The sequence below is a fragment of the Lathyrus oleraceus genome, chromosome 2 (assembly GCF_024323335.1).
Source record: "Lathyrus oleraceus cultivar Zhongwan6 chromosome 2, CAAS_Psat_ZW6_1.0, whole genome shotgun sequence".
NCBI lineage: Eukaryota > Viridiplantae > Streptophyta > Magnoliopsida > Fabales > Fabaceae > Lathyrus > Lathyrus oleraceus.
Window position 1 is genome coordinate 488,597,012 of NC_066580.1, and position 25,783 is coordinate 488,622,794.

Here is a 25,783-nt window from a genome sequence, read left to right on the forward strand (position 1 = left end):
CATCCCTATTCGTTTTGGTCACAAATTTGACATCATTTAGATTTGGCATGATGGAGTTATGCATTTTAGAAGTTGAGGAAAATTGCTTGTTCAATGGTAATGGCCCAAAATGACCTATAATGTTTCCTCTTGGCACATGCCCTTTCAAGTTGAATTTGATATTTATTAAAGAATAAAAGTTATAGAGGACATCTTGAAATTGATAATTAAACTTGGATGACCTTCATCTCATGAAAATTGAATAAGTTATGGTCCTTGGAAGTTGACCTCCTAACTAGGGCACAAACAAAATGACCTATAATCTTTCACCATAAAAAATGACGTTCCAAGAAAAACTAGCTCTTGATGTCAATATGAAATTTGTTTGGAATGTCATAAAGAGTAACTTTACTCTTGTAATCATTTTCATATGACAAATATTGTAGGAGATAGGGTCTAGGGAACCCCAGTTTTGACTAGTTGACTTTCTCTAGTCAACCACCTTAAACCAACTTGCAAACTTGAAGTTCTCTTGATATTTTGGAGTCATGGAGGATAATATATGCATAAGATGATATGTAATGAAGTATACATTTATATTTTTGACCAATTTGTTGAAGAAACTTGCTGAGAAAGTCACACAAGATACCCAGATGAATTAGGGCTTCCAAGGCAAACAAGCTTCAAACTCTTGATGAACTCTTGATCAAAATGATAAATGGAGATCATGGGGATCCATATATTATGATTATAACCAATGTGAATCATCTTTTGATTGATCTCTTTGCACTGGGAGTCTCAAACCCTAGACGTGAGCTTGATGAGACATAAGTGGATGCACACACTATCTACAAAAGAAACAAAGCTATACATAGACATATTTTTTGGTATTTTGGTTAGTAAACAAAGAAAAATAAAGTATGATATAATCAAATGTTCTTGGTGATATCTCCTAATACAAACCCAATGAATGGAGGGCAAGGAGGATACTAAGGTGTGATCCCAGAGCCAATGCAAATGATGAGATAACATGAGGGATCTTTAGGGTCAAAATTGGGGTCTTACAGTGAAGCACTTCCAAGCTTATGTGGGAACTCCAATATGTTCTACAAATGCAAATGATCATAATTACTAGTTTCGATGAGGGTCGAAAGTTCCATAAACTACACCTCTCACCATGGCATCCACAAAAGTCATATCATGTGAAAAACACTTACATATCTCGATCATGTATTTCATCTCGCACACCATTTCTAAAAATAACATGCATAAATCAACCCAAAATGCATCATGCATCAACCCAAAGTAGGGGTGGCAAACGGGCATGTCTGCCCCGTTTAGGCCCTAAAGCCCACAAAAAATGGGCCGGGGCAGGGCGATCATAGTTGATGATGCAGGCCTAGAACTTAGGTCTGCCCCTAAAAAAAGTGAGGGCGGGGCAGGAAAGCCCGCAGGCGCTGCACTTTTTAAGCCTAAAAACGTAAAAGGTTATGTAAATACCTGTGCCCGCAAAAGCCCGCGAAGAAAAGGGGGCGGAGCGGGGCGAACATATTAGAGGGTGAGGGCCTAAATCCTTGGCCCACCCCGCACTAAAGTGCGGGCAAAACGGGCATGCCCAACGGGCCGAACCCGTTTTGCCACTCCTAGCCCAAATCATATCATTAATATATGCAACACATCATCACATAAGCAAGGATTCGGTAAACCTCTCGTAAAGTTCTGATCACCAACTACCTAATATGATTTAACATTTGTCTTAACATGCATACATAAGCACAAACCAACGATGTTGGGCCTTTCCCTAGTAAAGTTAGTTTCAACCCCCCAAGAAAATGTCATCTAGATAATGCTCCTTGCCAGGTATCCCCAAATCGGATCCTCAAACTATTCTTAGTAGTGCGATTTCCCCAGTAATTACATTAGCGATATTTCCCCAACAAGTAAGTCTCTCTGAATAGCATCACCCATCAAAGGTTTCTCATGGTAGATCCTATAAAGAATTTTCCCCAAATAAATCTTCTTTGTAAGACATATCCCCTGCAACTCACTGTTCTCAAGCAATTTTCCTCAGCACAGGTCCCCATTAAGGCTTTTCGAAGAAGTTCCCTCAGTAGATTGTTTTCATAAGATATCCTCAATGGACCCATATTGACCTAGGATTCTTATAGATGGTCAAAATTTATCATCAGTCAAGATAAATTATAGCTCAATTTTAGATCGTTTGTTATACTGATGACGTTTTATTTCGGTTCTTAGACCGATGACATTTTATCTCGGTTTTTACACCGATGATGTTTTATTTTGGTTCTTACACTGATGACGTTTTATTTCAGTTCTTATATCGATGACGTCTTATTTCGATTCTTATACCTATGACGTCTTATTTCGGTTCTTACACTGACGACATCTTATTTTTGGTTTTTATACCTATGTCGTTCTATTCTAGTTCTTACACTAATGACGTCTTATATCGGTTCTTATACCGGTGACGTTTTATTTAGATTCTTACACCGACAACATCTTATATCGATTCTTATACCGATGATGTTTCATTTTGATTCTTACACCGATGACGTTTTATTTCACTTTTAATGACTAAGTTATTTTATTTCAGGTCTTATGCTGATGACGTCTTATTTCAGTTCTTACACCGATGATGTCTTATTTCAGTTATTACACCAATGACGTCTTATTTTTGGTTCTTATACCTATGTCGTTTTATTTTGGTTCTTACATTAACTACGTCTTATTTCGGTACTTACACCGACGATGTCTTATTTTTTATTCTTATACCTATGTCGTTTTATTTCGGTTCTTACACCGATGGCGTTTTATTTTCGGTTCTTACACCAGTGACGTTTTATTTTGGTTCTTACACTGATGATACTTTTATTTTGGTTCTTACACTATCTCACTTTTATTTTGGTTCTTATACTGATGAGGTTTATTTTAGTTCTAACACCGATGACGATTTATTTCAGTTCTTACACCGATAATTGTCTATTTAACATCGGTTCTTACACGATAATAATTGAGTTTTAATGTCGATTCTTACACCAATAGTAATTGGATTTCTCATATCCCCAACATAGTTATGACTTCGTATAGGCCCGACAGCTTTCATAATTGTCTTTAGCGGACAAAATTTCGGGTCCTCTCGTATTTAATTATCTCCCGCCATAATTGCATGAAGACTGATGTCACGCATGTCATCGGATTGAAGATAATTAAATAGGGACAACTGTCATATCCCAAATTTTAACCACATTACTTTACATCTAACCGAGTATTCTAAGTGTATACCCGACAACAGTAGGTCATCTTCACCTTAGTCCTTGTCCAAATTCCATTTTATCTAAGTCCTTCATGTGCAAATCAAATTGTCAAACTCCAATTACTCAAAAGTCAAAGGAGGGTCATTTTGACTTTCTATTTTATGCTAGATCATTTTTGAGTTCTTTTGTTATATTATTTGTCTAGTAATTAGCATAGTAGAATTTTATTTCTTTGTGATATTTTCTATTTTTTAGGATTGTTCTTATTTTACTATTATTACTACTGTTTTATTATCATTAATTTATTATTTCTTTTAGTTCACTTTTAATTTTTTTAAAATTTTTTTTTGCTATTTGGGCTTACTAGTTGATATTAAGTTATTATTAATATTATTATTATAGTCTACTATTTTTATTTATTAAGTATTATTATTATGTTATGTTAATTTTTTGTATTAATATTAGTGGGTAGTGAGACTAATTAAGTCATTATGTTTTTATATTATCATTTACTAGTACTATTATTGCTCATTATATTAGGTTTTTATCTTTTATTGTGTTAATATTTTTTATTTTGTTTAAGCTAGTAGTACTCTTAATATTTTTAGTCTTATTATTATTATCATTAGTTTTATTATTAATTTATTTATTTACTATTTATTGTTCTTGCTGAGGCATTAAAAGTTCAAGTCAACAAAAGAAACCCCAAATTATCAAGCCCAAACTCAGAGAAACACCCAGGCACGTTAATAGTGGAATCAAATCGCATCAAAGAGTCCACAAACATATTAAATATTTTTTCATTTATTTGATTTTCAGTTACAATTTGAACATACCAAGATTACACAAATATGATCTAAAGTTTCCTAAATTGAATCAATCTAACATAAATAATCTAACCTAATTTCCACTAGAAACTAAACCTAAAAGATTACAACAACCATCCATGATTTACATAAAAAACACAACCATAGGTTATTGTTCTTCACACTAAAGAAGAACAACAACTAAACCCTCAGCAACTCCTAGCCTCTTGAAGCCTCGTTCGCCCTCAAACACCCACAAGTCTCGCACCAACATAGAAGGAAAGAAGAATTCAGGAGAACTGAAAAAGAAAATAAATTTATAATAGAAAGAATAGGAATGAGAAGCAGAAAAGAAAAATGTTACCTTTTTTGTACCAGAGAAGATCTCTTCTCCATAGGTTAGTGCTTATTTCACTAGGACTTGATCCAATAACATGATTATTGTTTTGATTTAAGGTTTTGATCATCTCATTGTTGGGTTTAGTAAGATATGATGCATGATTAATGTTTGTTACTTATTGTTTTTAGTGTGGGTTCGGTGGGGGGACAAACAAAAGGGGTTTGGATGACTTAGGGTTTGAAATATGTTTGTTGTGATTTGAGAGTTTCGGGTAGAGATTATTGGTTAGGGTGTTTGAATATGTGGTTAGGGTTTGTGTTTGGTTAGATTTGAATGGGTTAGGTATGAATCTGGATAGGTTAGGGTTTGAGGATGAATATGGAATATAAATAGGGTTAGGGTTAATCTAGGTTAGGGTTAGGGTTCGTGTTAGGTTGGGTTAGGGTTCATAATTATAGGTTTAGGTTGAAGGTTATGTTAGCGTTCAAAGGCTATGGTTCTTGGACTTTGAAAGGGTTATGGGTTTTGTGTTCATCCCATGATGAACAACGATGAAGGTTGTTCGGTGTTTGATGGTGGGGACGGTGGTAAGATGGGTTGTAGGGTGGCCGAAGGAAAGGTTAGGGGGTGGTCGGAATGGTGAGGTTTACACACACACACACACACACACACACACACACACACACACACACACACACACACACACACATATATATATATATATATATATATATATATATATATATATATATATATATAGAGAGAGAGAGAGAGAGAGAGAGAGAGAGAGAGAGAATAAAGAGAGATGTTAAGTGAAATGAGAGTAAGGGAGATAAAGAAATGAGGGAAATGGGGATTTATGAAGAGAGAAATGAATATATACTCCCTCCGTCCATCCACCCACATTGCGCCAAGTGACACTCCCTCACCCAATAGCCATGTGGTCTCTATACAGGGAACCACGCATTTAATCCCATGTGCTGATAAATCTCAAGCGTCCATCTAGCTTACATTTTCCTTTGACTTAATCCAATGGCCGCATTCTCATCGTGTTGACTATCCAACCAACAAATCATAGGGTCTCAGTTGAGAGTTAACTTTTGACTCTTCTGAGTTGACCCTATTGCCCCTGTGGGCTTCCTGCACTCTTGGGCCTAACCCCGTGGTTCTTCACACCCCCAAATTTATAATAAGAATAAAAATATTTCATTTTCTTTTCCTTTTTCAATGAAATACTAAAAATGTTTCTTTAGTAAAAAAAATGTGTCTTATGTCACTTCAAATTAATTTATCTCTTATTTTATTTTTAGGTATTTTATTCAAATTACATTGAGTATAACAATAGTCTCTCTTTCTTTAATCCAAATAATATAAAATAAACATGTAAGCTTTTCTTTTGTAAATATATTTACCCATTGTACATAAATCATTAAATATTTCTATTAATCAAATTAAATTAATATTTTTTTTACAAATAATGGATAGGTGGATGCACATCTTCCACGTCATTGAGTATTTGATGGATTGATGTCCGCCGCATCGATCATTTGTTCAAAATCCAAACCATCTAAAATCAATCTCAACACATTAAATTTCTTTTTGTGCTCTTGCATACTTCATTCAAAATTCTTTTCATAAAAGGATCGATTAATTCTCTTCGATGCGAAATACAAACGAACGCTTAAGCCACTATCGTGGGAGCATACAAGCCAATGTTTAAAAGCAAGAATGACTTAAATCTTGTCCTGTAAAATCAACCAACTCACATGCATTTGTTTACGAACTACGATGCTCTGATTTTGTCACTGCACTATGAGAATACGTAGGCACGAGGTTTTAGAATATTGGCGAGCATAATAATTAAAAAACTTTTCCCTCTTTCTTTTAATTCTTACCTTTCTGTAAATATTTTGATAAATAAATAAAGCAGATACAAACATGTCTTAACAAACCCTTAAGCCCTTAGAACTATAGGATGTTCCCGTTGAGTACAACGGATGTAAAGAGTGTTAATATCTTCCCCTTGCATAACCGACTCCTGAACCTAAATTTGGTTGTGATGACCATCTTAACCTTTTCTTTTTCCTTTAGGATTTTATCGTTATTTCCCATTTCCTTAGAAATAAATAAATTTGGTGACGACTTTGTTAGTCATCCACGAGCGTGCGATACGCTCGCGTGGTCATCCTTTTCGAGATGGACAGGGATTTCCCTCAGTTGACATTTGAGAATTCACCTCATTGACACTTAGAGGTCTACGTCATGCCACATTTGGGGCCTCGCCCTAATCATGCTTGAGGAACTCTCCATAGGCATACCTGAGGGAATCGTCCAAATAAGAAGAGGAAAATAAACTAAACCACTCCGCTTTCCAAGCCTCGTGCTTGAGGGAATTGAAAACTAATTATCCCCTTTACAAGTTCTTGAGAGTGGGTACTACTTCCTTAAAGCTTAAGATCCATGCCCAAGGAATTCCTATAAATACTTCAACCCTGAGGTTGAGGAAGACATTTAATTCATCCATAAAACACCAGTATATTGAGCTTCTCACCTCCCTGCTTGAGCTAGCTCTAACATTACAACAATCCTAAAATCTCAGACAACCCTACAACACAAGAGATTATCACGTATTGTACTTTAAGCAAGTAAAAATATCAAGGTAACGTTCTTTTTTTTTCTATTATTGTAGCGGTGTATTCGTCGCTATATGATTTATTGATTAAATCAAAAGCAAAGCATACAATGAATCGAGTCGCCACCACACTTTTATTTATCCAAAGGACTGGCTAAAAAGCGAACAAAAGCCTAAGAAGTTTTACACATAGAAAACTAATGAAAAGATCAGAGAGTCTGGGTAAGGGGTAAATTACGCAATGGGAAGGTGTTAGGCACCCATCACGTCCTAGGTACTCCTAGAGAGCCCTTTTCACACTTGTTGTACTAAATTGTTATTTGTTTTGAAATATTTATTGTGCAAACATGATTGGGATGATGGGAGAAGAATATACAATTTTTATTGTTTTTGTGTTTGAACGGATGAACCCGTTGCCTACGTACCTTCCATCAAAGGTAAGGATCAAAACGTCGTAGTTCGGCTAAAAGATTTCCAAAAGTTAGTGGATTCGATTTTTAAACACAAGCCTTAAGGTCTTACGTTATCCACGGGAGAAAACTCAACCTTATACAAACAACAAGTCCACCATGTGAGAAAAGCTTCAACTTGCTAGTGAGGGGTTAACCCTATAATAAGCAAGGAAGACTTACAATTCAATCAACTAAGGACAAATAGGCGAGATTGACATCAACCAACTAGGATAAATCAAACCTATGGCTAATGTATGAAAACTTAACAAGAATGGACAACGCCACAAAACAATTGAATGGGTGAAGTTAATTGATTATGATTATTCACAAAAGGAGGGTCAAAGTATGATTAAGATTGATTCAAAAGAAGTATTATGAAATGGAGTTTGAAAAGTCAAGGACTTAGGGTCCAGGTTTCTAATTTGAAAGCATGAAGATGTTTGCACAATATTTATCTCAAGTTTTGAAAGTAATGTGTGAAAAGGTTTAGGACAAAGAGGGATGAATGGATGAAGATGGAGTGTAAAACTTCCTAGAAGGTTCACCTCTTGAAATCATATAGAAGATGATTCAAGTGTGTCCTTTGGAATAGACAATGAGCAATAACACAAAAAGCAAACAAAAGAAGAAAGTCAACGAAAGCGGATACCGGATGCCAATCACTGGACTTATACCAATCTCCTAAAACAAAACTGGATATCAGAGGCCACTCTATGGACTTATACCAATCTCCTCAACAAAGAAATAAAAAAAAGTGGATACCGGATGCCAATCTATCTGGGCTTATACCAATCTCCAACAAAACAAAGCAAACACTTGGATGTCAGATGCCAATTTATCTGGGCTTACTCTAACCTCCAACATATGATCATAGGAAAACAAATGCCAAATTACATGGACTTACAATTGCATCCTCACATACAACAAACAAATGCATCAAGCAAAGAGAAGATGAGTGGCCAATGAAATGGCCTTATACTCACTTCCATATCATAGGAACAATGGCCAATGAATGGTCTTACAATTGTCCTCAATGGGCAAACAACAAAGATATGTCACAAAGACAAATGGAATGATCATGCACTAATGAGCAATTAATGATGATAAATGCACAAAGCATACAAGCATACATGTACAAATGAACTAAGTAATCAATCAACCAAAGTCATTCAGCACACTCTATAACCAAACAATAAGGCTCATACAAAGGGTAGGCACTGAAGCCAACTGGAATAGGATTAATGGTGCTCTTAACCTTGACATTGAGAGCCAAGGTGAAGCAGATGAAAGGATATGAGGGGTGTGCCTCATCACTCTTATCCCTGGTCAGGGAGAGCATCGAATATCAGAAGGTGTGGGAGTTCAGAAAGATGGAACTCTCTCCACAAGTTAGACTCGATAGATCTTGGGTTTTTACTCACTATGCATCAACACATGTGGTGCGAGCAAGGTGAGTGACTCACAGAATAGTAGGAGATAGGCTACATATCTCTTTTGTCTACCAATTGCCTCACATGAGGTCTTTACCTGCTTGGGGACAAAGTTAAACAATCACAAATATTGCCTCTTAAGGAGGACTTCAGACAGTTGCCTGGCCAAGTAACAGGCCAGGTCTTCCAGACTACATGAAGAAGAAGGTGTTATACCTCAATGCAAATGCTATCAAGCAAAGCAATGCAAGTTCTCAAAGAACTATTAGCAACTAATGGTACCTGAAATCAATCAAATAAAATCAGTATACAACTCAAATTCAAAACCAATATAAGACAAGGATCAACACAATCAGTCAAATGTGCAATGCACAAAGCTCAAAGCATATGAGCTAAGCATCCTACAAAACAAACAATTTAGTTCATGATAATCAATCAAACTCAATCAACTTGCATTGATCTCCTTAAAGCATTTGCTTCTTAACCTGAAAAACCAAACTCAAACATGAGCAACAAGACCACTAGGACAAGCCTAGGGTCAAAAGGAGATAAAAAATCCAAAACAGCAAGTGAAGGCTATCCAAAATCAAGTTCAAACAATTAAGAAACAAACCCAAGTGGTTTCATATTCATATCATTCATCATTATCATTTCACAAACAAATTAGGTCAAAGCATGTCAAATAGAACCTCAAAGAAGTCAATAGAAAGACTCCACTCAAATTCAGTCACAAACATTTCAATAAATCCTCAAATAATTCATGATCAAACATCATCCATAACATGATAATCATACCAAATTTCAGCTCATTTGGATCAAGGGAAGTAGGTCAATGAAAATCAGAAAGTCAAAGCAAGTTCAAGCAAACTCATACAATGCATCAAAACATGCACCAACTTCAATTAATCATAAAACAGAAACAAAACATGATAAATGAATAGGACCAAAGCCATAATAAACTTCAAGATGTCTATAATGCACATGCCAAATTTCACACCCATCCAATTAATAACCAGAATTTCACAAACCAAATACAAACATGTATCACAAAAAATCACCAAATGACCAAACAGGGGAGAAACTTCCAATCAAATAGGAAATGCCATCAATAATTCCAGAAAAATTCACATGTATTCTCAATATCCATAAGTATCTTCATGCAAAAATCCAGACCATTTTGAGTTCAATAAGCATGGTAATTAAAATCATGAAGTTGGACATGAATGGTATGACACAAATTGTCACACCTCTATTCAAAAAAATCATATCTCATCAACCAGCAATGATAAAATGACAAACTCTACACCAAAATGACCATGAACATGTCTAGTTTAAGCACAAATAACTTGAGAGGCATTGGATTAAGTATCATTATTTCACAAGCAAAATGGCATGGCATACACAAAATGGACACACATGAACAAACCCTAGCACATTTAAAAATCCACACGTGCAAAAAATCTGGAAAAATCATCATAATAAACTAGAGATCATGAGGAGCATTTCACAAAAAATCCCATCAAATTTGGATAAGTATTGGGTGACTTATGAATTTTTGAAGATTGAAGATCAAAATGAAATTAAAATTGAAAAAAAGAAAATGATTTAAATGAATTAAATATCGGCAGTGGCAAACTTGTAATTACACGGCCACTTAAGTGAAACGCCGCGTTTCACTTAAGGGCGTGGCAACCAGCGATTGGCTTCATGGCCAAAAACACGGGAAACACATGCAGAGCGAGGTTCAGAGGATCAAACGCGGGTCTGGCATGAAAAAATTAGGGTTTCGAGCTTGTTCATCATCATCTTTCCAGATTTTCCAGCAAGAACATTTTGTAACCAAAATCAACAAACAATATATCATTGTGTTCATCTCCTAATGCTCATCAATAATCCAACATTCATTAACCCTAATTCGAGCTAACATGGAAGAAACAAGCAACTTAACATTCACATATGAAACTTCATGACAACATAACTTTCACAATACTTGATGAAATTTCACGATTTAAAGTTCAGTATAACCAGCAAGGCAAGATCTATCCAAAGCATGTCAACATTTCAAGAATAGCAAGGTTCGAAAGTTCACCTGATTTGAAGAACAGTGTTGCTTTCGTGGTTCTTTGGCCGTGTAAGTGCGAAACAGCTGCGCCTTGATGTTTGTATTGATGAATAGAAGTAGGATTTGGAGCTCAGCTTGCACGATTTAGCTCAAACAAGTAGCTGCCATGAATGAAGCTCCAATACAACAGTGCTGTTCTTTGTTCTACAGTCGTGAAATAATGCTTGCAAAAGCTTCAAAAAGGATAGTGAATGATGGACCAATGCACAAGAGCACGAGTTCTTTGACAATTTTCCAGAAAAATTCTAAGTGAAGAATGAGAGTTTTTGAGAGAAATATGTTTGAATCTGAGTTTTGTAAAATGTGGCTAGGGTTTTCAGTCTGAAATGTGCAATATATACTTCTGATTAGCAATGCTTAAGCTTGGTTAGTGAAGTGGTAAATGAAATTAGCTTAAATGAAGGTGTTTTGGTCAATTGGCAAAAACACTCAAGTTGCATGTGCATGGCATGCTACAGTGAGAAAATGGGCCTAAACACATCCCAAATTTGGTTTTTGAACATTTGTAATTGGTAGAAAGTGTAGGCAAGGCTTAATTTGAAAGTCAATTTTTCACCTCTCCCTTTTTTAATTCAATGCACTTGAAAAAAATCCATTTTGATTGAATGATTTTTGGTGAAATGTGATGAAGGATTTGGATAGAGCATGTCAAATGTGACTTGTAGCAAAAAACCTCACTCAATTTGGCCAAATGGTTTGGAAGTTATCTCACTTTGAAGTTCAAAAATTCTTGAGAATGATTTGATCATAACTTGCCAACCACACATGAGAAATGAGTGTTCTTGGACTTTTTGGAAATGGGAGAACAAGATATTCATCTTTCATGTTGGACAAAAATTCATTTGAAGCTTGTATGATGATGTAATTTTGAGGAGAAGAACTTTCCATTTTTGGCAAATTCCAATTACAGGTCAACTTACTATTTTTGGAAACTTTTTGTCTGACCTCAAATTCTTCACTGTGGATGTTTGTCATGTTATATGAGGCTTGTATGGACATGAATGAGACCTCTCAAACCAATTCCCACCATCAAATCACTGATTAAATGCACAGTTGACCACAGTTGACTTTGCTAGGGTTTTGGTTGACTGAACCATGTTCTGATGAATTCCAAGCCCCTACCACTTGAGATCTTGGTTCAAAATGATGTCACAACTCAAATGAACTCTTGATGAATGATCATGGTGCCCAAATTCTTCAAGAATGGTCACCATCCACTGTTCAATGGATGATTTGACTGTTTTGACCTAGCTTGCTTCATCTGCAAGTAACATGGTTAGATGACAATATTTTTGTACTTTTGGTTAATAGACAGATGAAAAGCAATGATATACAAATGCAAAACATGCCTGGTGATCAAGAACCACACTCACAAGATAACCTGTAACACCCCGATTAAAATAAGAGAATTATTTAATTGAGTTAATAGTATTTTATTAATTTAATTAAATAAAGTTGAATTATTGGATTATTATTATTATTATTATTATTATAGATATTATTTATTTTAATAATAATTAAATAAATAATATAATTGGAATATGAAGAGTGGAAGGGTAAAAGTGGAATTGGGTAAAAGAGGCCAAAGGAGATAACTGAAGGTTTTCATTTTCACGTATTTTGCCTCAGAGTCAGAAAAGGGAGAAGCGCTGAAGAGAAAGAGAAGGAAGAGGAAAAGACCAAAGATTGCTCAGAGCTTCCTTCAATCCAAAGAGGTAAGGGGTCTGAACCTTATTAAACGATAATATGCGAGCAATTACATGATATAGGATTGGGTTGTTGATAAATTTGGGGAATTTAGGGAGATTGGGAAAGTTGTGGTTTTTGAGGGAAATTGTCCGATCTGTGAGTATGGTGGCGTTATATACATTGTAATCGAAGTATGTGGTGTATGTATGATTGTTAAATGTTGATATTGGGTTGTAGGCTTAGAAGTCGCGCGTCCACTGTTTCTGCGCTTAAAATCTTGTTTATGCACATAACAGCCAAATGACGTTCGCCATTATGCCTTTGGCGCTCGCCATTTGGGCCTTTTCCAGAATAAGAGCGTTTAACGCTAATGGCGTTCACCATTAGCCTAACGGCGTTCGCCATATCAGTTTGACAGACAGTTTTTCCAGAATAAGAGCGTTTAACGCTAATGGCGTTCACCATTAGCCTAACGGCGTTCGCCATATCAGTTTGACGGACAGCTTTCGCGTTTTAAACTCCCAGATGTGATATCGTTGTAATGTTGTTGTTGTTTTGTTGAGTTGTATGTCATGTTATTAATGATGATGATAACATGACTATATGATGTTGTTGTTGCTATGTTGATTATGATGCATGTTTGATGTGCATGCATTCATGAAAGGCCGATGCCTAGTGATGAACGGACTGAGTTCCAATGATGTTGTTGACTCCGGGCTTGTTGAGAGGCTTGGTTCCTTATGGGGAACTCGGATTCTATGGTGGTGAATCTGGGAGTAGTGATCCTGTAGTGGTCACAAAATGGGTATACCGAGTCGTGTTGAGTCATGCATGGGTGTGTGCATTGCAATTGATGTGTTGTTTTGTTGATATTCATGAGTTTGTTGATTATAATGATGATTGTGATGATCCGTGTTGACATATGTGCAAATTATTCATATTATATTCGGTCGTTATATTATTGTTTAATAATGTAATTCTCACCCCTTCTGCATGTGTTTATGTTCATCTATGATGAGCAATGTGCAGATAATGAGGAGTAGCTTTTGTTGAGGTGAAGAATAAGTGTAGAGTTATTCTACAGAGTCGAGTCAATGCTCTGGTCATGTGACACCGGGGTTATGGGATTCAATAGAGATTATATTATTATTTAAGTTGTGTATGAAGACTAAATTATTGATATGTTTTGTTGAAACATTTTTATAAATCGTTAATTGTGTTGTTGTCCGCTGCGAAGTTTTATTAAAATAAATGAAATATTTTTATGTTGTAAAGTGATGAGTGTTAAGTTGAATGAAATGTAAACTCTTCTACATGTTGTACTCTGATAAATTCTTTAAATATGTCGTTTGGGTAGAAGGGTGTTACATTAGTGGTATCAGAGCATGGTCAGTCCAGTCGAGTCATAATGTGATGTTTTCCCTGTTGGTCGATTAGTGTAAATGACACTGTCGATATTTAACGGTGGTGGTTGTGTTGTGCAGAGTATGGCTGGAGAAAATGACCGTGCGATTGCTGAGGCTTTGGCTGCTATGGCGCAGGCTATGCAGGCGCAGCAGAATCCGCCGGTCGATGAGTTTAAGAATTTGGGAAGGTTTCTGAAGAATAACCCTCCTACATTCAAAGGGCGCTACGATCCAGATGGTGCTCAGATTTGGCTGAAGGAAATTGAGAAGATTTTCCGGGTGATGACGTGTACTGAAGCACAGAAGGTGCAGTTTGGTACGCATATGTTATCTGAAGAGGCTGAAAACTGGTGGGATAATACTCGCCAGAGAATTGAAGTACCAGGTGCTGAGATGACTTGGGTAAGGTTCAAGACGGCCTTTCTGGAGAAATATTTTCCTGCTGATGTGCGATGTAAGAAGGAGATGGAATTTCTAGAACTGAAGCAGGGTAACATGTCTGTTGCTGATTACGCTTCGAAGTTTGAGGAGCTGGTGCAGTATTGTCCTCATTATAATGCTGCTGATGCTGAGGAATCCAAGTGTGTCAAGTTTGAGAACGGGTTGCGTCCCGAGATCAAACAAGGTATTGGTTACCAGGAGATTCGTAGGTTTCCTACACTGGTTAATAAGTGCCGGATATTTGATGAAGATAGCAAGGCTAGAACTGCTCATTACAAGAGTCTTAGCGAGAAGAAGAATAAGGATCGTGGTAGTCCTTATGCATCTCCGAATGGTAAGGGTAAGCAGAAAGTGGTAGATGAGAAGAAGCCAAGTGGGGGAGGATCTTCCATAGCTAGTAAATGTTTCAAGTGTGGCGAGCCAGGCCACCGTGCTGATAGCTGTACCAAGAGAGTGCTGAGATGTTTCCGATGCGGTCAGACTGGTCATAGAGTTACTGAATGTAAGGATGCTGGTCCGACGTGTTTTAATTGTGGCGAGAAAGGCCATATCAGTTCGCAGTGCTCGAAACCGAAGAAGGCGGCTACTGCAGCTCATACTACTGGTAGGGTGTTTGCTCTGAGTGGGGCTGAAGCTCCTAAAGAAGATAATCTGATTAAAGGTACTTGCTTGATTAATAATGTTGAATTGCTTGCTATTGTTGACACTGGTGCTACTCATTCGTTCATTTCGTATGAGTGTGCGACCAGGATTGGTGTGATTATGTCGTCCCTAGGCGGAAGTATGGTGATAGATACTCCTGCTAATGGTTCTGTGAAGACTTCTGTTGTCTGTCGAGGTTGTCATTTGACGATCTTTGAGAGAGAGTTCGTGATTGATTTGGTGTGCTTACCCTTGCACCAAATTGATATTATTCTGGGAATGAATTGGCTAGAATTCTATGGCGTGTTTATCAACTGCTATAGGAAGACGGTGCGGTTTTCTGAAGTTGGTGAGAATGATGAGGCAAGATTTCTATCTGCTAGGCAGGTGGGGGATTTTGTGAAAGATGAAGCTCAGATATTCGCTTTATTTGCGTCTCTGCAAGCGGATAAGAAAGTGGTGAGTGTAGATTTGCCTGTTGTCTGTGAATTTCAGGATGTGTTTCCGGAGGATGTAAGTGATTTACCTCCAGAACGTGAAGTCGAATTTGCCATTGACTTAGTACCAGGTACGAGTCCAGTGTCGATGTCTCCTTATAGAATGTCGGCAACTGAATTAGTTGAACTGAAGAAGCAACTTGAAGAATTGCTTGAGAAGAAGTTTGTGCGTCCAAGTGTTTCTCCTTGGGGTGCACCAGTATTGTTAGTGAAGAAGAAAGAAGGTACGATGAGGTTGTGTGTCGATTATCGGCAGTTGAATAAGGTGACTATCAAGAATCGGTATCCATTGCCGAGGATTGATGATTTGATGGACCAGTTGGTTGGAGCTCATGTTTTCAGTAAGATTGATTTGCGATCGGGTTATCATCAGATCCGAGTGAAGTCAGATGATATTGCGAAGACTGCTTTCCGTACGAGGTATGGTCATTATGAATACACTGTGATGCCGTTCGGTGTATCTAATGCTCCAGGTGTGTTTATGGAATATATGAATCGTATATTCCATCCGTACCTTGATGATTTTGTTGTGGTGTTCATAGATGATATATTGATATATTCTAAGACGGAAGAAGAGCATGCAGGACATCTGAGAATTGTTTTGCAGGTGTTAAGAGAAAAGAAATTATATGCAAAGTTATCTAAATGTGAGTTCTGGTTGAAGGAAGTGAGTTTCCTTGGCCATGTGATTTCGAGTGGTGGGATCTCTGTTGATCCTGCTAAAGTTGATGCTGTATTACAGTGGGAGACTCCGAAGTCTGCTACTGAGATACGCAGTTTTCTGGGGTTAGCTGGTTATTATCGCAGATTTATTGAAGGCTTCTCTAAGTTGGCATTGCCGTTGACGCAGTTGACTAAGAAGGGTCAAGTGTATGTGTGGGATGCAGCTTGTGAAGCGAGTTTTGTTGAGTTGAAGAGGCGGTTGACCAGTGCTCCAGTGTTGGTCTTGCCTAATCCTGGTGAGTCCTTCGTTGTTTATTGTGATGCTTCTTTGATGGGTCTTGGTGGTGTTTTGATGCAGAATGGTAAAGTTGTAGCTTATGCTTCTAGACAGTTGAGAGTTCATGAGAGGAATTATCCTACGCATGATCTAGAGCTTGCAGCTGTTGTATTTGTGTTGAAAATGTGGAGGCATTATCTGTATGGTTCCAGATTCGAAGTGTTCAGTGATCACAAGAGTCTGAAGTATCTGTTTGATCAGAAAGAGTTAAATATGAGGCAGAGAAGGTGGTTAGAACTACTGAAGGATTTTGACTTCGAATTGAGTTATCATCCCGGTAAGGCTAATGTAGTTGCAGATGCGCTGAGTAGAAAGTCTCTACATATGTCTATGATGATGGTTCGGGAGCTTGAGTTAATTGAACAGTTCCGTGATATGAGTTTGGGTTGTGAAGTTTCCGCTGATAGTGTAAAGTTGGGTATGCTGAAGTTGACTAGTGGAATTCTGGAAGATATTCGGAATGGTCAGCAAGTTGATGTCGCTCTAGTTGATCATATTACTATGGTTAACCAGGGTAATGGTGGTAATTTTGAGATTGATGAGAATGGCATCCTGCGATTTAAAGGTAGAGTTTGTGTTCCCGAGGTGTCTGAATTGAAAAAGAGTATTCTTGAAGAGGGCCATAGGAGTGGATTGAGTATCCATCCAGGTGCAACTAAAATGTATCAAGATTTGAAGAAGTTGTTTTGGTGGGCGGGTATGAAAAGAGATGTTGCTAAGTTTGTGTATGCCTGTTTGACTTGTCAGAAGTCAAAGATTGAACATCAGAAACCGACAGGTATGATGCAACCTTTGAAGATTCCTGAATGGAAGTGGGATAGCATTTCCATGGATTTTGTGACGGGACTGCCGAGGACGGTGAAAGGTAATGATTCTATTTGGGTGATTGTGGATCGATTGACTAAGTCGGCGCATTTCTTGCCGATGAAGATTAATCACTCTTTAGAGAAGTTGGCAGAGTTGTATATTGAGGAGATAGTGAGGCTGCATGGTATTCCATCCAGTATTGTGTCTGATAGAGATCCCAGATTTACTTCTAGATTTTGGGAAAGTTTGCAGAAAGCGTTGGGGACTAAGTTGAGGTTGAGTTCAGCTTATCATCCTCAGACTGACGGTCAGACTGAAAGAACTATCCAATCCTTGGAGGATTTGTTGAGAGCTTGTGTGTTGGAGCAGAGTGGTTCTTGGGATAGTTATTTGCCGTTGGTGGAGTTTACTTATAATAATAGTTTTCATGCTAGTATCGGTATGGCTCCATATGAAGCATTGTATGGTAGGAGGTGTAGAACTCCATTGTGTTGGTATGAGTCAGGTGAGAGTGTTGTACTCGGACCTGAGATTGTGCAGCAGACGACTGAAAAGGTTAAGATGATTCAGGAGAAGATGAAGATTTCTCAGAGTCTTCAGAAGAGTTATCATGATAAGAGGAGAAAAGCACTTGAGTTCCAAGAGGGAGATCATGTGTTCTTGAGAGTTACTCCGACGACAGGTGTGGGTAGAGCTTTAAAGTCTAAAAAGCTTACTCCGAGGTTTGTGGGTCCGTATCAGATTTTGAAGAGGGTTGGGGAAGTGGCGTATCGGATAGCTTTACCGCCGTCGCTTTCTAATCTGCATGACGTGTTTCATGTATCTCAGTTAAGAAAGTATATTGCGGATCCGTCGCATGTTGTTCAGTTGGATGATATCCAGGTGAGGGATAATTTGACCGTTGAGGTGTTGCCAATTCGGATAGATGACCGAGAAGAGAAGACCCTGAGAGGTAAGAAAATTGCTCTAGTGAAAGTTGTTTGGGGAGGTCCAGCTGGTGAGAGCTTGACTTGGGAGCGTGAAGATCAGATGAAGGAGTCGTATCCGGCTCTATTTGCTTGAGGTATGTTTTCGAGGACGAAAACTTCTAAAGTGGGGGAGAGTTGTAACACCCCGATTAAAATAAGAGAATTATTTAATTGAGTTAATAGTATTTTATTAATTTAATTAAATAAAGTTGAATTATTGGATTATTATTATTATTATTATTATTATAGATATTATTTATTTTAATAATAATTAAATAAATAATATAATTGGAATATGAAGAGTGGAAGGGTAAAAGTGGAATTGGGTAAAAGAGGCCAAAGGAGATAACTGAAGGTTTTCATTTTCACGTATTTTGCCTCAGAGTCAGAAAAGGGAGAAGCGCTGAAGAGAAAGAGAAGGAAGAGGAAAAGACCAAAGATTGCTCAGAGCTTCCTTCAATCCAAAGAGGTAAGGGGTCTGAACCTTATTAAACGATAATATGCGAGCAATTACATGATATAGGATTGGGTTGTTGATAAATTTGGGGAATTTAGGGAGATTGGGAAAGTTGTGGTTTTTGAGGGAAATTGTCCGATCTGTGAGTATGGTGGCGTTATATACATTGTAATCGAAGTATGTGGTGTATGTATGATTGTTAAATGTTGATATTGGGTTGTAGGCTTAGAAGCCGCGCGTCCACTGTTTCTGCGCTTAAAATCTTGTTTATGCACATAACAGCCAAATGACGTTCGCCATTATGCCTTTGGCGCTCGCCATTTGGGCCTTTTTCCAGAATAAGAGCGTTTAACGCTAATGGCGTTCACCATTAGCCTAACGGCGTTCGCCATATCAGTTTGACAGACAGTTTTTCCAGAATAAGAGCGTTTAACGCTAATGGCGTTCACCATTAGCCTAACGGCGTTCGCCATATCAGTTTGACGGACAGCTTTCGCGTTTTAAACTCCCAGATGTGATATCGTTGTAATGTTGTTGTTGTTTTGTTGAGTTGTATGTCATGCTATTAATGATGATGATAACATGACTATATGATGTTGTTGTTGCTATGTTGATTATGATGCATGTTTGATGTGCATGCATTCATGAAAGGCCGATGCCTAGTGATGAACGGACTGAGTTCCAATGATGTTGTTGACTCCGGGCTTGTTGAGAGGCTTGGTTCCTTATGGGGAACTCGGATTCTATGGTGGTGAATCTGGGAGTAGTGATCCTGTAGTGGTCACAAAATGGGTATACCGAGTCGTGTTGAGTCATGCATGGGTGTGTGCATTGCAATTGATGTGTTGTTTTGTTGATATTCATGAGTTTGTTGATTATAATGATGATTGTGATGATCCGTGTTGACATATGTGCAAATTATTCATATTATATTCGGTCGTTATATTATTGTTTAATAATGTAATTCTCACCCCTTCTGCATGTGTTTATGTTCATCTATGATGAGCAATGTGCAGATAATGAGGAGTAGCTTTTGTTGAGGTGAAGAATAAGTGTAGAGTTATTCTACAGAGTCGAGTCAATGCTCTGGTCATGTGACACCGGGGTTATGGGATTCAATAGAGATTATATTATTATTTAAGTTGTGTATGAAGACTAAATTATTGATATGTTTTGTTGAAACATTTTTATAAATCGTTAATTGTGTTGTTGTCCGCTGCGAAGTTTTATTAAAATAAATGAAATATTTTTATGTTGTAAAGTGATGAGTGTTAAGTTGAATGAAATGTAAACTCTTCTACATGTTGTACTCTGATAAATTCTTTAAATATGTCGTTTGGGTAGAAGGGTGTTACATAACCCACCCACAAAGAGGGAAGCAAAGGTGCACAAAGATCCTTGAGGCAATGATATGATATGATATGATGCCATGAGGGATCTTAGGGACAAAATTGGGGTCTTACAATTATATCCTTATTTATTAGTCATCTTGTCCGAACCAAAATATTCCAACTGTGGGTTGAAATATGGTAAGATGACAACATTCAGTAATGGTCATCCCTTGAGTGTTCCTTCTCTATTTTGGAGAAGTGATGACAGTGATACTTGCAAAACACCATGTTTCTCAAGTCAAAAAATGAATATAGCAAAGGATAAAAGTTTTGATATTTTCAAGAGTAGGTGTACCTTGGTTTTTTTGTTGTGGGTCTTTATATAGGGGCATTACTATAATTTATGATGTCCCTCATTCTTCAGCTCCAATCGTGATTGTTCAAGCCGATAAATATTACTATATACTTCATTATGTCATGTAATGATCCTGCTTAAAACTTATACTTATGCTTTTGTAGGAATAACTCATGATTACTCTATAGGTCCTAGAACTTTATGCCTTAGCAACTTATATTCAAATAAACATTTTACTTTTCTTTCCATCTTTATCATGATATTATTTTTGTTGTAAATATATTTATCTCTTTGAGTCGAGTGGCTAAATTGAACTTCTCCTTAGTGGATTGAGTTTAAAGCGAGACTATTTTAAACTACTCCTAGTTATGATTCTGCCTTGGGCCGACTTTTATCATATGCGTCGGCCCTCGTAGGAATAACTAATTTATTCTTTATTCAACTATTTTATTGACTATAATTTTAAAAATTCTAATAAATAACATTAATTTTGTTATAAAAAATAATAAATTTCTTTAAAATACACAATTCAAATAAGTATTTTTTTATGAGTAGGAAATTTGAGTCTTTACTCTCCGGTAGCATTAGCATAAAAAACACATTGCTATTGTAGATGAAAGAAAAAGTGTTGTTCATTCAAGATACAAAAGGGCAAGCGAGTAATCTCACAATGATTCGTGTGTAATGGCATGGCTCTCTATCTTAAAACACCGGTCCCCACCCTGTGATCCATGTACTGGTTTCAACTCCCTTCCCTAGCTTGGTACCAAAAATAATTAAATATTAAAAACAAAAACTATTACTCACTTAACCCTTAAGCTTATGAATACAAGTCTTATGCAGTTTATTATTATCTTATTTATTAATAGTATAAATTAATTTAGGAATATGATAGTTTAATAAAGTTATAAAAAAATTGGTTGGGGAAAGAAAAAAAGAGGAGGGTGGAGAAACGGCGACGGTAGCTGCGTATTGGGAGTCCGTCCGTACGTAGAATGAATCCCAGCTGGCGTCCGGTAAGTGCCAGCTGTAGTGACAGAAAGCAGAAGTAAAGTTTAACTGACACCTGACCAAAGAAAAATAAAATTAACTCACACCCATCACCTTTCCCTTTCTGTCCCCACCTATTTCATTCCCCATATCCAATTTTTATTCATCATCACCATTTTTCTATTATACTATTCTTTCAACACCACTATACAACATTATTAAACAATATTGGATACTCATGCGCATATATTAATTATTATATTAAATAACACAAAATTTTACCCGGCCATTTATTTCATTGTTAAAAAATATATATATTTTAAATTATTAATTTATAAGTATTACAAATTTGGTTATATTAATATATGATAAAAAAGAATTTAATTAAAATGCATTGATAATGTAAAGATATTTTACACTTTCAGTTAATTACAATCATTGATATGTTAGAGAAGTTTGACTTTTATTATAATCGCATGTAAAATAACGCAAATAGATGATTATGATGCATTGACGGTATAAATTTTTTACATCGATAGTGTATAGCAATTAATCTCATTCAAAAATATTAAAAATGATGTTGTTAGATATTTAACTATATTACAGTTACTTAAACCAACTAACACGCATTATTTGGTAATCCCATCTTCTACCATTTATTTATTAAAACTTTCAGTCAAAATATAATATTAAATTGATTTATTAAAATGAAAATATACAAAAACCAATTATTTTTAAATCTCAATCAAAATAGTAAATATAGTTTAAAATTGATATTCAACATCCATAAAGTTAAATCTATATTTGAATATATATTAGAAGATTCAAAGTTGATTTTGAAAGTAGAGATTCTTTTTTGATATATTTATTCTATAAAATAGTTTTTATTGTTGTGGTTGATTATAACTTAAAAATTAATATTAGTAACTTTTGAATTTATGTCGTGATACCCAAAAAATATTTGCGTATTATTGAGTTTATGTAGTAACTTTTAGTTTATTACTGTATATTATTGCGTTTGAACTTTTGAGTTATGGTTGATTTTATTTATTTAGAAAAAGAAAAGAAATATAGATAAAATCCTTAAAAGAAAAAGAAAATGATTGTCGCAATTAAATTTGGATTCGAGAGTCGATTATGCGAGAATAAGGTATTAACACCATTCACATTTGTTATAATCAACATAAATCATTTAGTTATATTTGCGAATAGAATGTTAGCTTATGATATTATTTTCTTCTTGCTATTGAAATGTTGCAAGGGAAAAAGAAAATGTCAAAAAAAAGATTGTGGGTTTTGCTTCTACGTATCCTCAGGTACGATGAAAAATTCAAAACTATGTAGTTTTTTGTAAAAAACTATGTATTGGTTTGTTAGTTTTATTGAACGAATGTTTAGATCGCATTTTAGTGGTTAACTGTTGCTTGTATGTTCGTAGTTGAAGGCTAAACAATGTTCTTTTGTAAAAGACTTTTGACCGCGCGGGGGCGAGAATAGATAACAATACTACAAAATAGACCTTTCGTAACACTAAATTACAACGGTCTGACGGTTAATCGTGGTAATACCTCATTTTTTGTACGCACTTTATTTTTTTTTTATATTTACGAAAAAACATTGCATTACGGTCAAACTAATTACCGTGATTATACATTCATGGAATGACCGAGTTCGAATCTCAATTCCAACAATTTTCTATTTTTTTTGTTACAATGAGTGTTGTCCTCATAATATGATATATAAATTAAAATTAACATATCTATCATCACGGTTGTTAATGTCAACCGTTGTGAAAGACGTTACATTTTATCACGGTTTTTGAATACGACAATGGTGAAATTGTTTACTCATATATAAGCGAATTAGTTATCGCTTCTTGACAATATCGACGTATCTCTCACAATAAAATCCTAGCACACATTTTCTCTCTTCTTCTTCGTCATTAGTTTTCATATTTTATAGTATAGCCTCAATCTTGTTCTTCATACATAAAAATATTATTTTTCTTTCTTATTATATCTTTTTCGTGTATGTTATTGTTATGTTTCACATGACTTTTTTCTTGTTCGAGAGTTTATGGATTTTTTTTGTATGTTGTTATTGTATGTTATTTTGAAAAAGAGTTTATCTTCTTGTTCAGATTTTATATCATTCTCTCAGATTTCAGATCTTTCTCTCAACATGAATAGTGGGAGCAAACTTGTTCACGAGATTGAGGTTATAATGGGGGTTATTGATATGTTAGAGTTATGGTTGAACAAAGCTAAGAAAACTGAAGGTGTTAGGGATCACATTAGTGTTGTTGAACCATCTGGTGGAACAAGCTATAAGAAGATTCTTTTCAAGAATCTTAATCCTAAAAAGATAAGGAATATGGAGACTATTGTAAAAGACCTAATGAATCTGGATGCAATTGATTTCGAATCAAATAAAGACCTTTAGAACTATGAAAACCTTAAGAACTACACAAATTAACCTAGGCACAAAGATTGAAGACCTTGTTATGTTTTACATGACTTGTTGTTTGTTGTTGTTGTTGACAAATTTTTGTATGTTGATAAATTTTTGTTGGATTACAATGTACTGCTAGTTTATGTTAACATGTTATTTTTTTACATGGTGTTTGTAGGATTACAATTTATTTGTGTTCCTATGAAGAAAAAGTATAAGAGAGGATGAAGCTGGAGTGAAAGATGCGAGCTTGTGTGGTAGACCTGAAATGTCATCCATTCAAATTTAACACAAGCTTGTAGTTTTCGCCTCAGTTTCATCCTCCTTTCATTTTATAAGTTTGTCTTAATTTTCCAAGAACGATTAGTTATCAAGTTCTTCCAAATTTATGTTAATTAATTGAAATTTTTGTTGATAAATATTGTTAGTGATTTTGTTAGGTCATGTGTGATTGTTTGTTTCACTAACCCATCATTGAACTTCCATTCATTTAAATTGATTTTTGAGATAATAATCAGAAATATTAAATCATCTTAAAAAACAACTTAGACAATCCATTGTTTTTCAAATTGCATGCATCTTTTAATTCATGATTTCCTCTTTAGCCTATAGAGTTTGATTCAATGTCACAAAATCTTCAAAACAATGATGATAAATGGATGTCAGTTTGAGTCTTTCACACAAAATTTGATGTTTGCAAAATATACTAAAAAAAAGAGGAAATCAAATTTTGTGTGAAAGACTTAGAAGACATCAATTTATCATCATTACTTTGAAAATGTTGGGATTAAATAAAATTATATGGGTTAATGAGGAAATAATGAATTACAAGATGCATGCAATTTGAAAAACATTGGACCGTTTAAATTATTTTTCAAGAATAATTTTATTTATTTATTACTATGTCAAAAATATATTTGAATGGTTGTATATGGTTAATGAGGGACAGGGAAAAACAAGCAATCTCATATTTTATAATAAATTGTTACACATACCATCACGGTTGGAACAAATAACCGTGGTGAAATGTTAAAACACAAGAATGAAGTTGCTGGGATTTGAACCAAGAACCTATAAATTAGTTCACAATGGTTGTCTTCTTTACTCGTTGTTATAAGTAGCGCACTACCTAACTTATAACCACGGTCACTCATCTGTTGTGGAAACCAACATACATACAATCACACGCTACCTAGCAACGAACATGAAACCATCGTTATATGTGTTTCACATTTTTTATTATATGTGTTTTCTATAGTAGTGTAAGTTTGATTGGTAGAATGTTTTTGGACTGATGACAAGTACTCAGACGATAGACTAATTATGACTGTCGCAGCTGGAAAAATTACAGAGCCGCGACAATCCTTTATTTGTTCCTAAGGAACAAGGAGATAATGATAAAAACATAAAGGTTAAGGATGAGACATAAGATTCGGGAGTCGTTTAAGCAAGGGAAATGTATTAAACACCTCTCACCTCCATTACACTCAATGAGATCTTTCTCTAATTCTAGGTTACTAGGTTTTTCTAAGGATGTTTGCTTATGTCATTTATTATTGCTTAATCTACTTACTTACAGGGAATGTTTCATTATTAAGAGGAAAAATTTAATTAAAAAGAGGAGGATAAAAAAAAAGTTTTTTTGTTATTGTACTCGTCAGAGTGTTACAACTCTATACCTACGCACCTTCAAGTTTATTGAAGGATCAGAGC

The 25,783-nt window shown here is 35.7% G+C and overlaps 1 protein-coding gene across 1 annotated transcript; it reads left to right on the forward strand.

The window, feature by feature from the left end:
- The first annotated feature begins 14,106 nt into the window (after positions 1-14,106).
- LOC127120836 (uncharacterized) lies at positions 14,107-20,086 on the forward strand. The gene is made up of 2 exons (XM_051051402.1): positions 14,107-15,233; positions 19,960-20,086. The coding sequence occupies exons 1-2, from the start codon at positions 14,168-14,170 to the stop codon at positions 19,971-19,973; spliced, it is 1,080 nt and encodes a 359-aa protein (XP_050907359.1). The 5' UTR covers positions 14,107-14,167; the 3' UTR covers positions 19,974-20,086.
- The last annotated feature ends 5,697 nt before the right edge of the window (positions 20,087-25,783 follow it).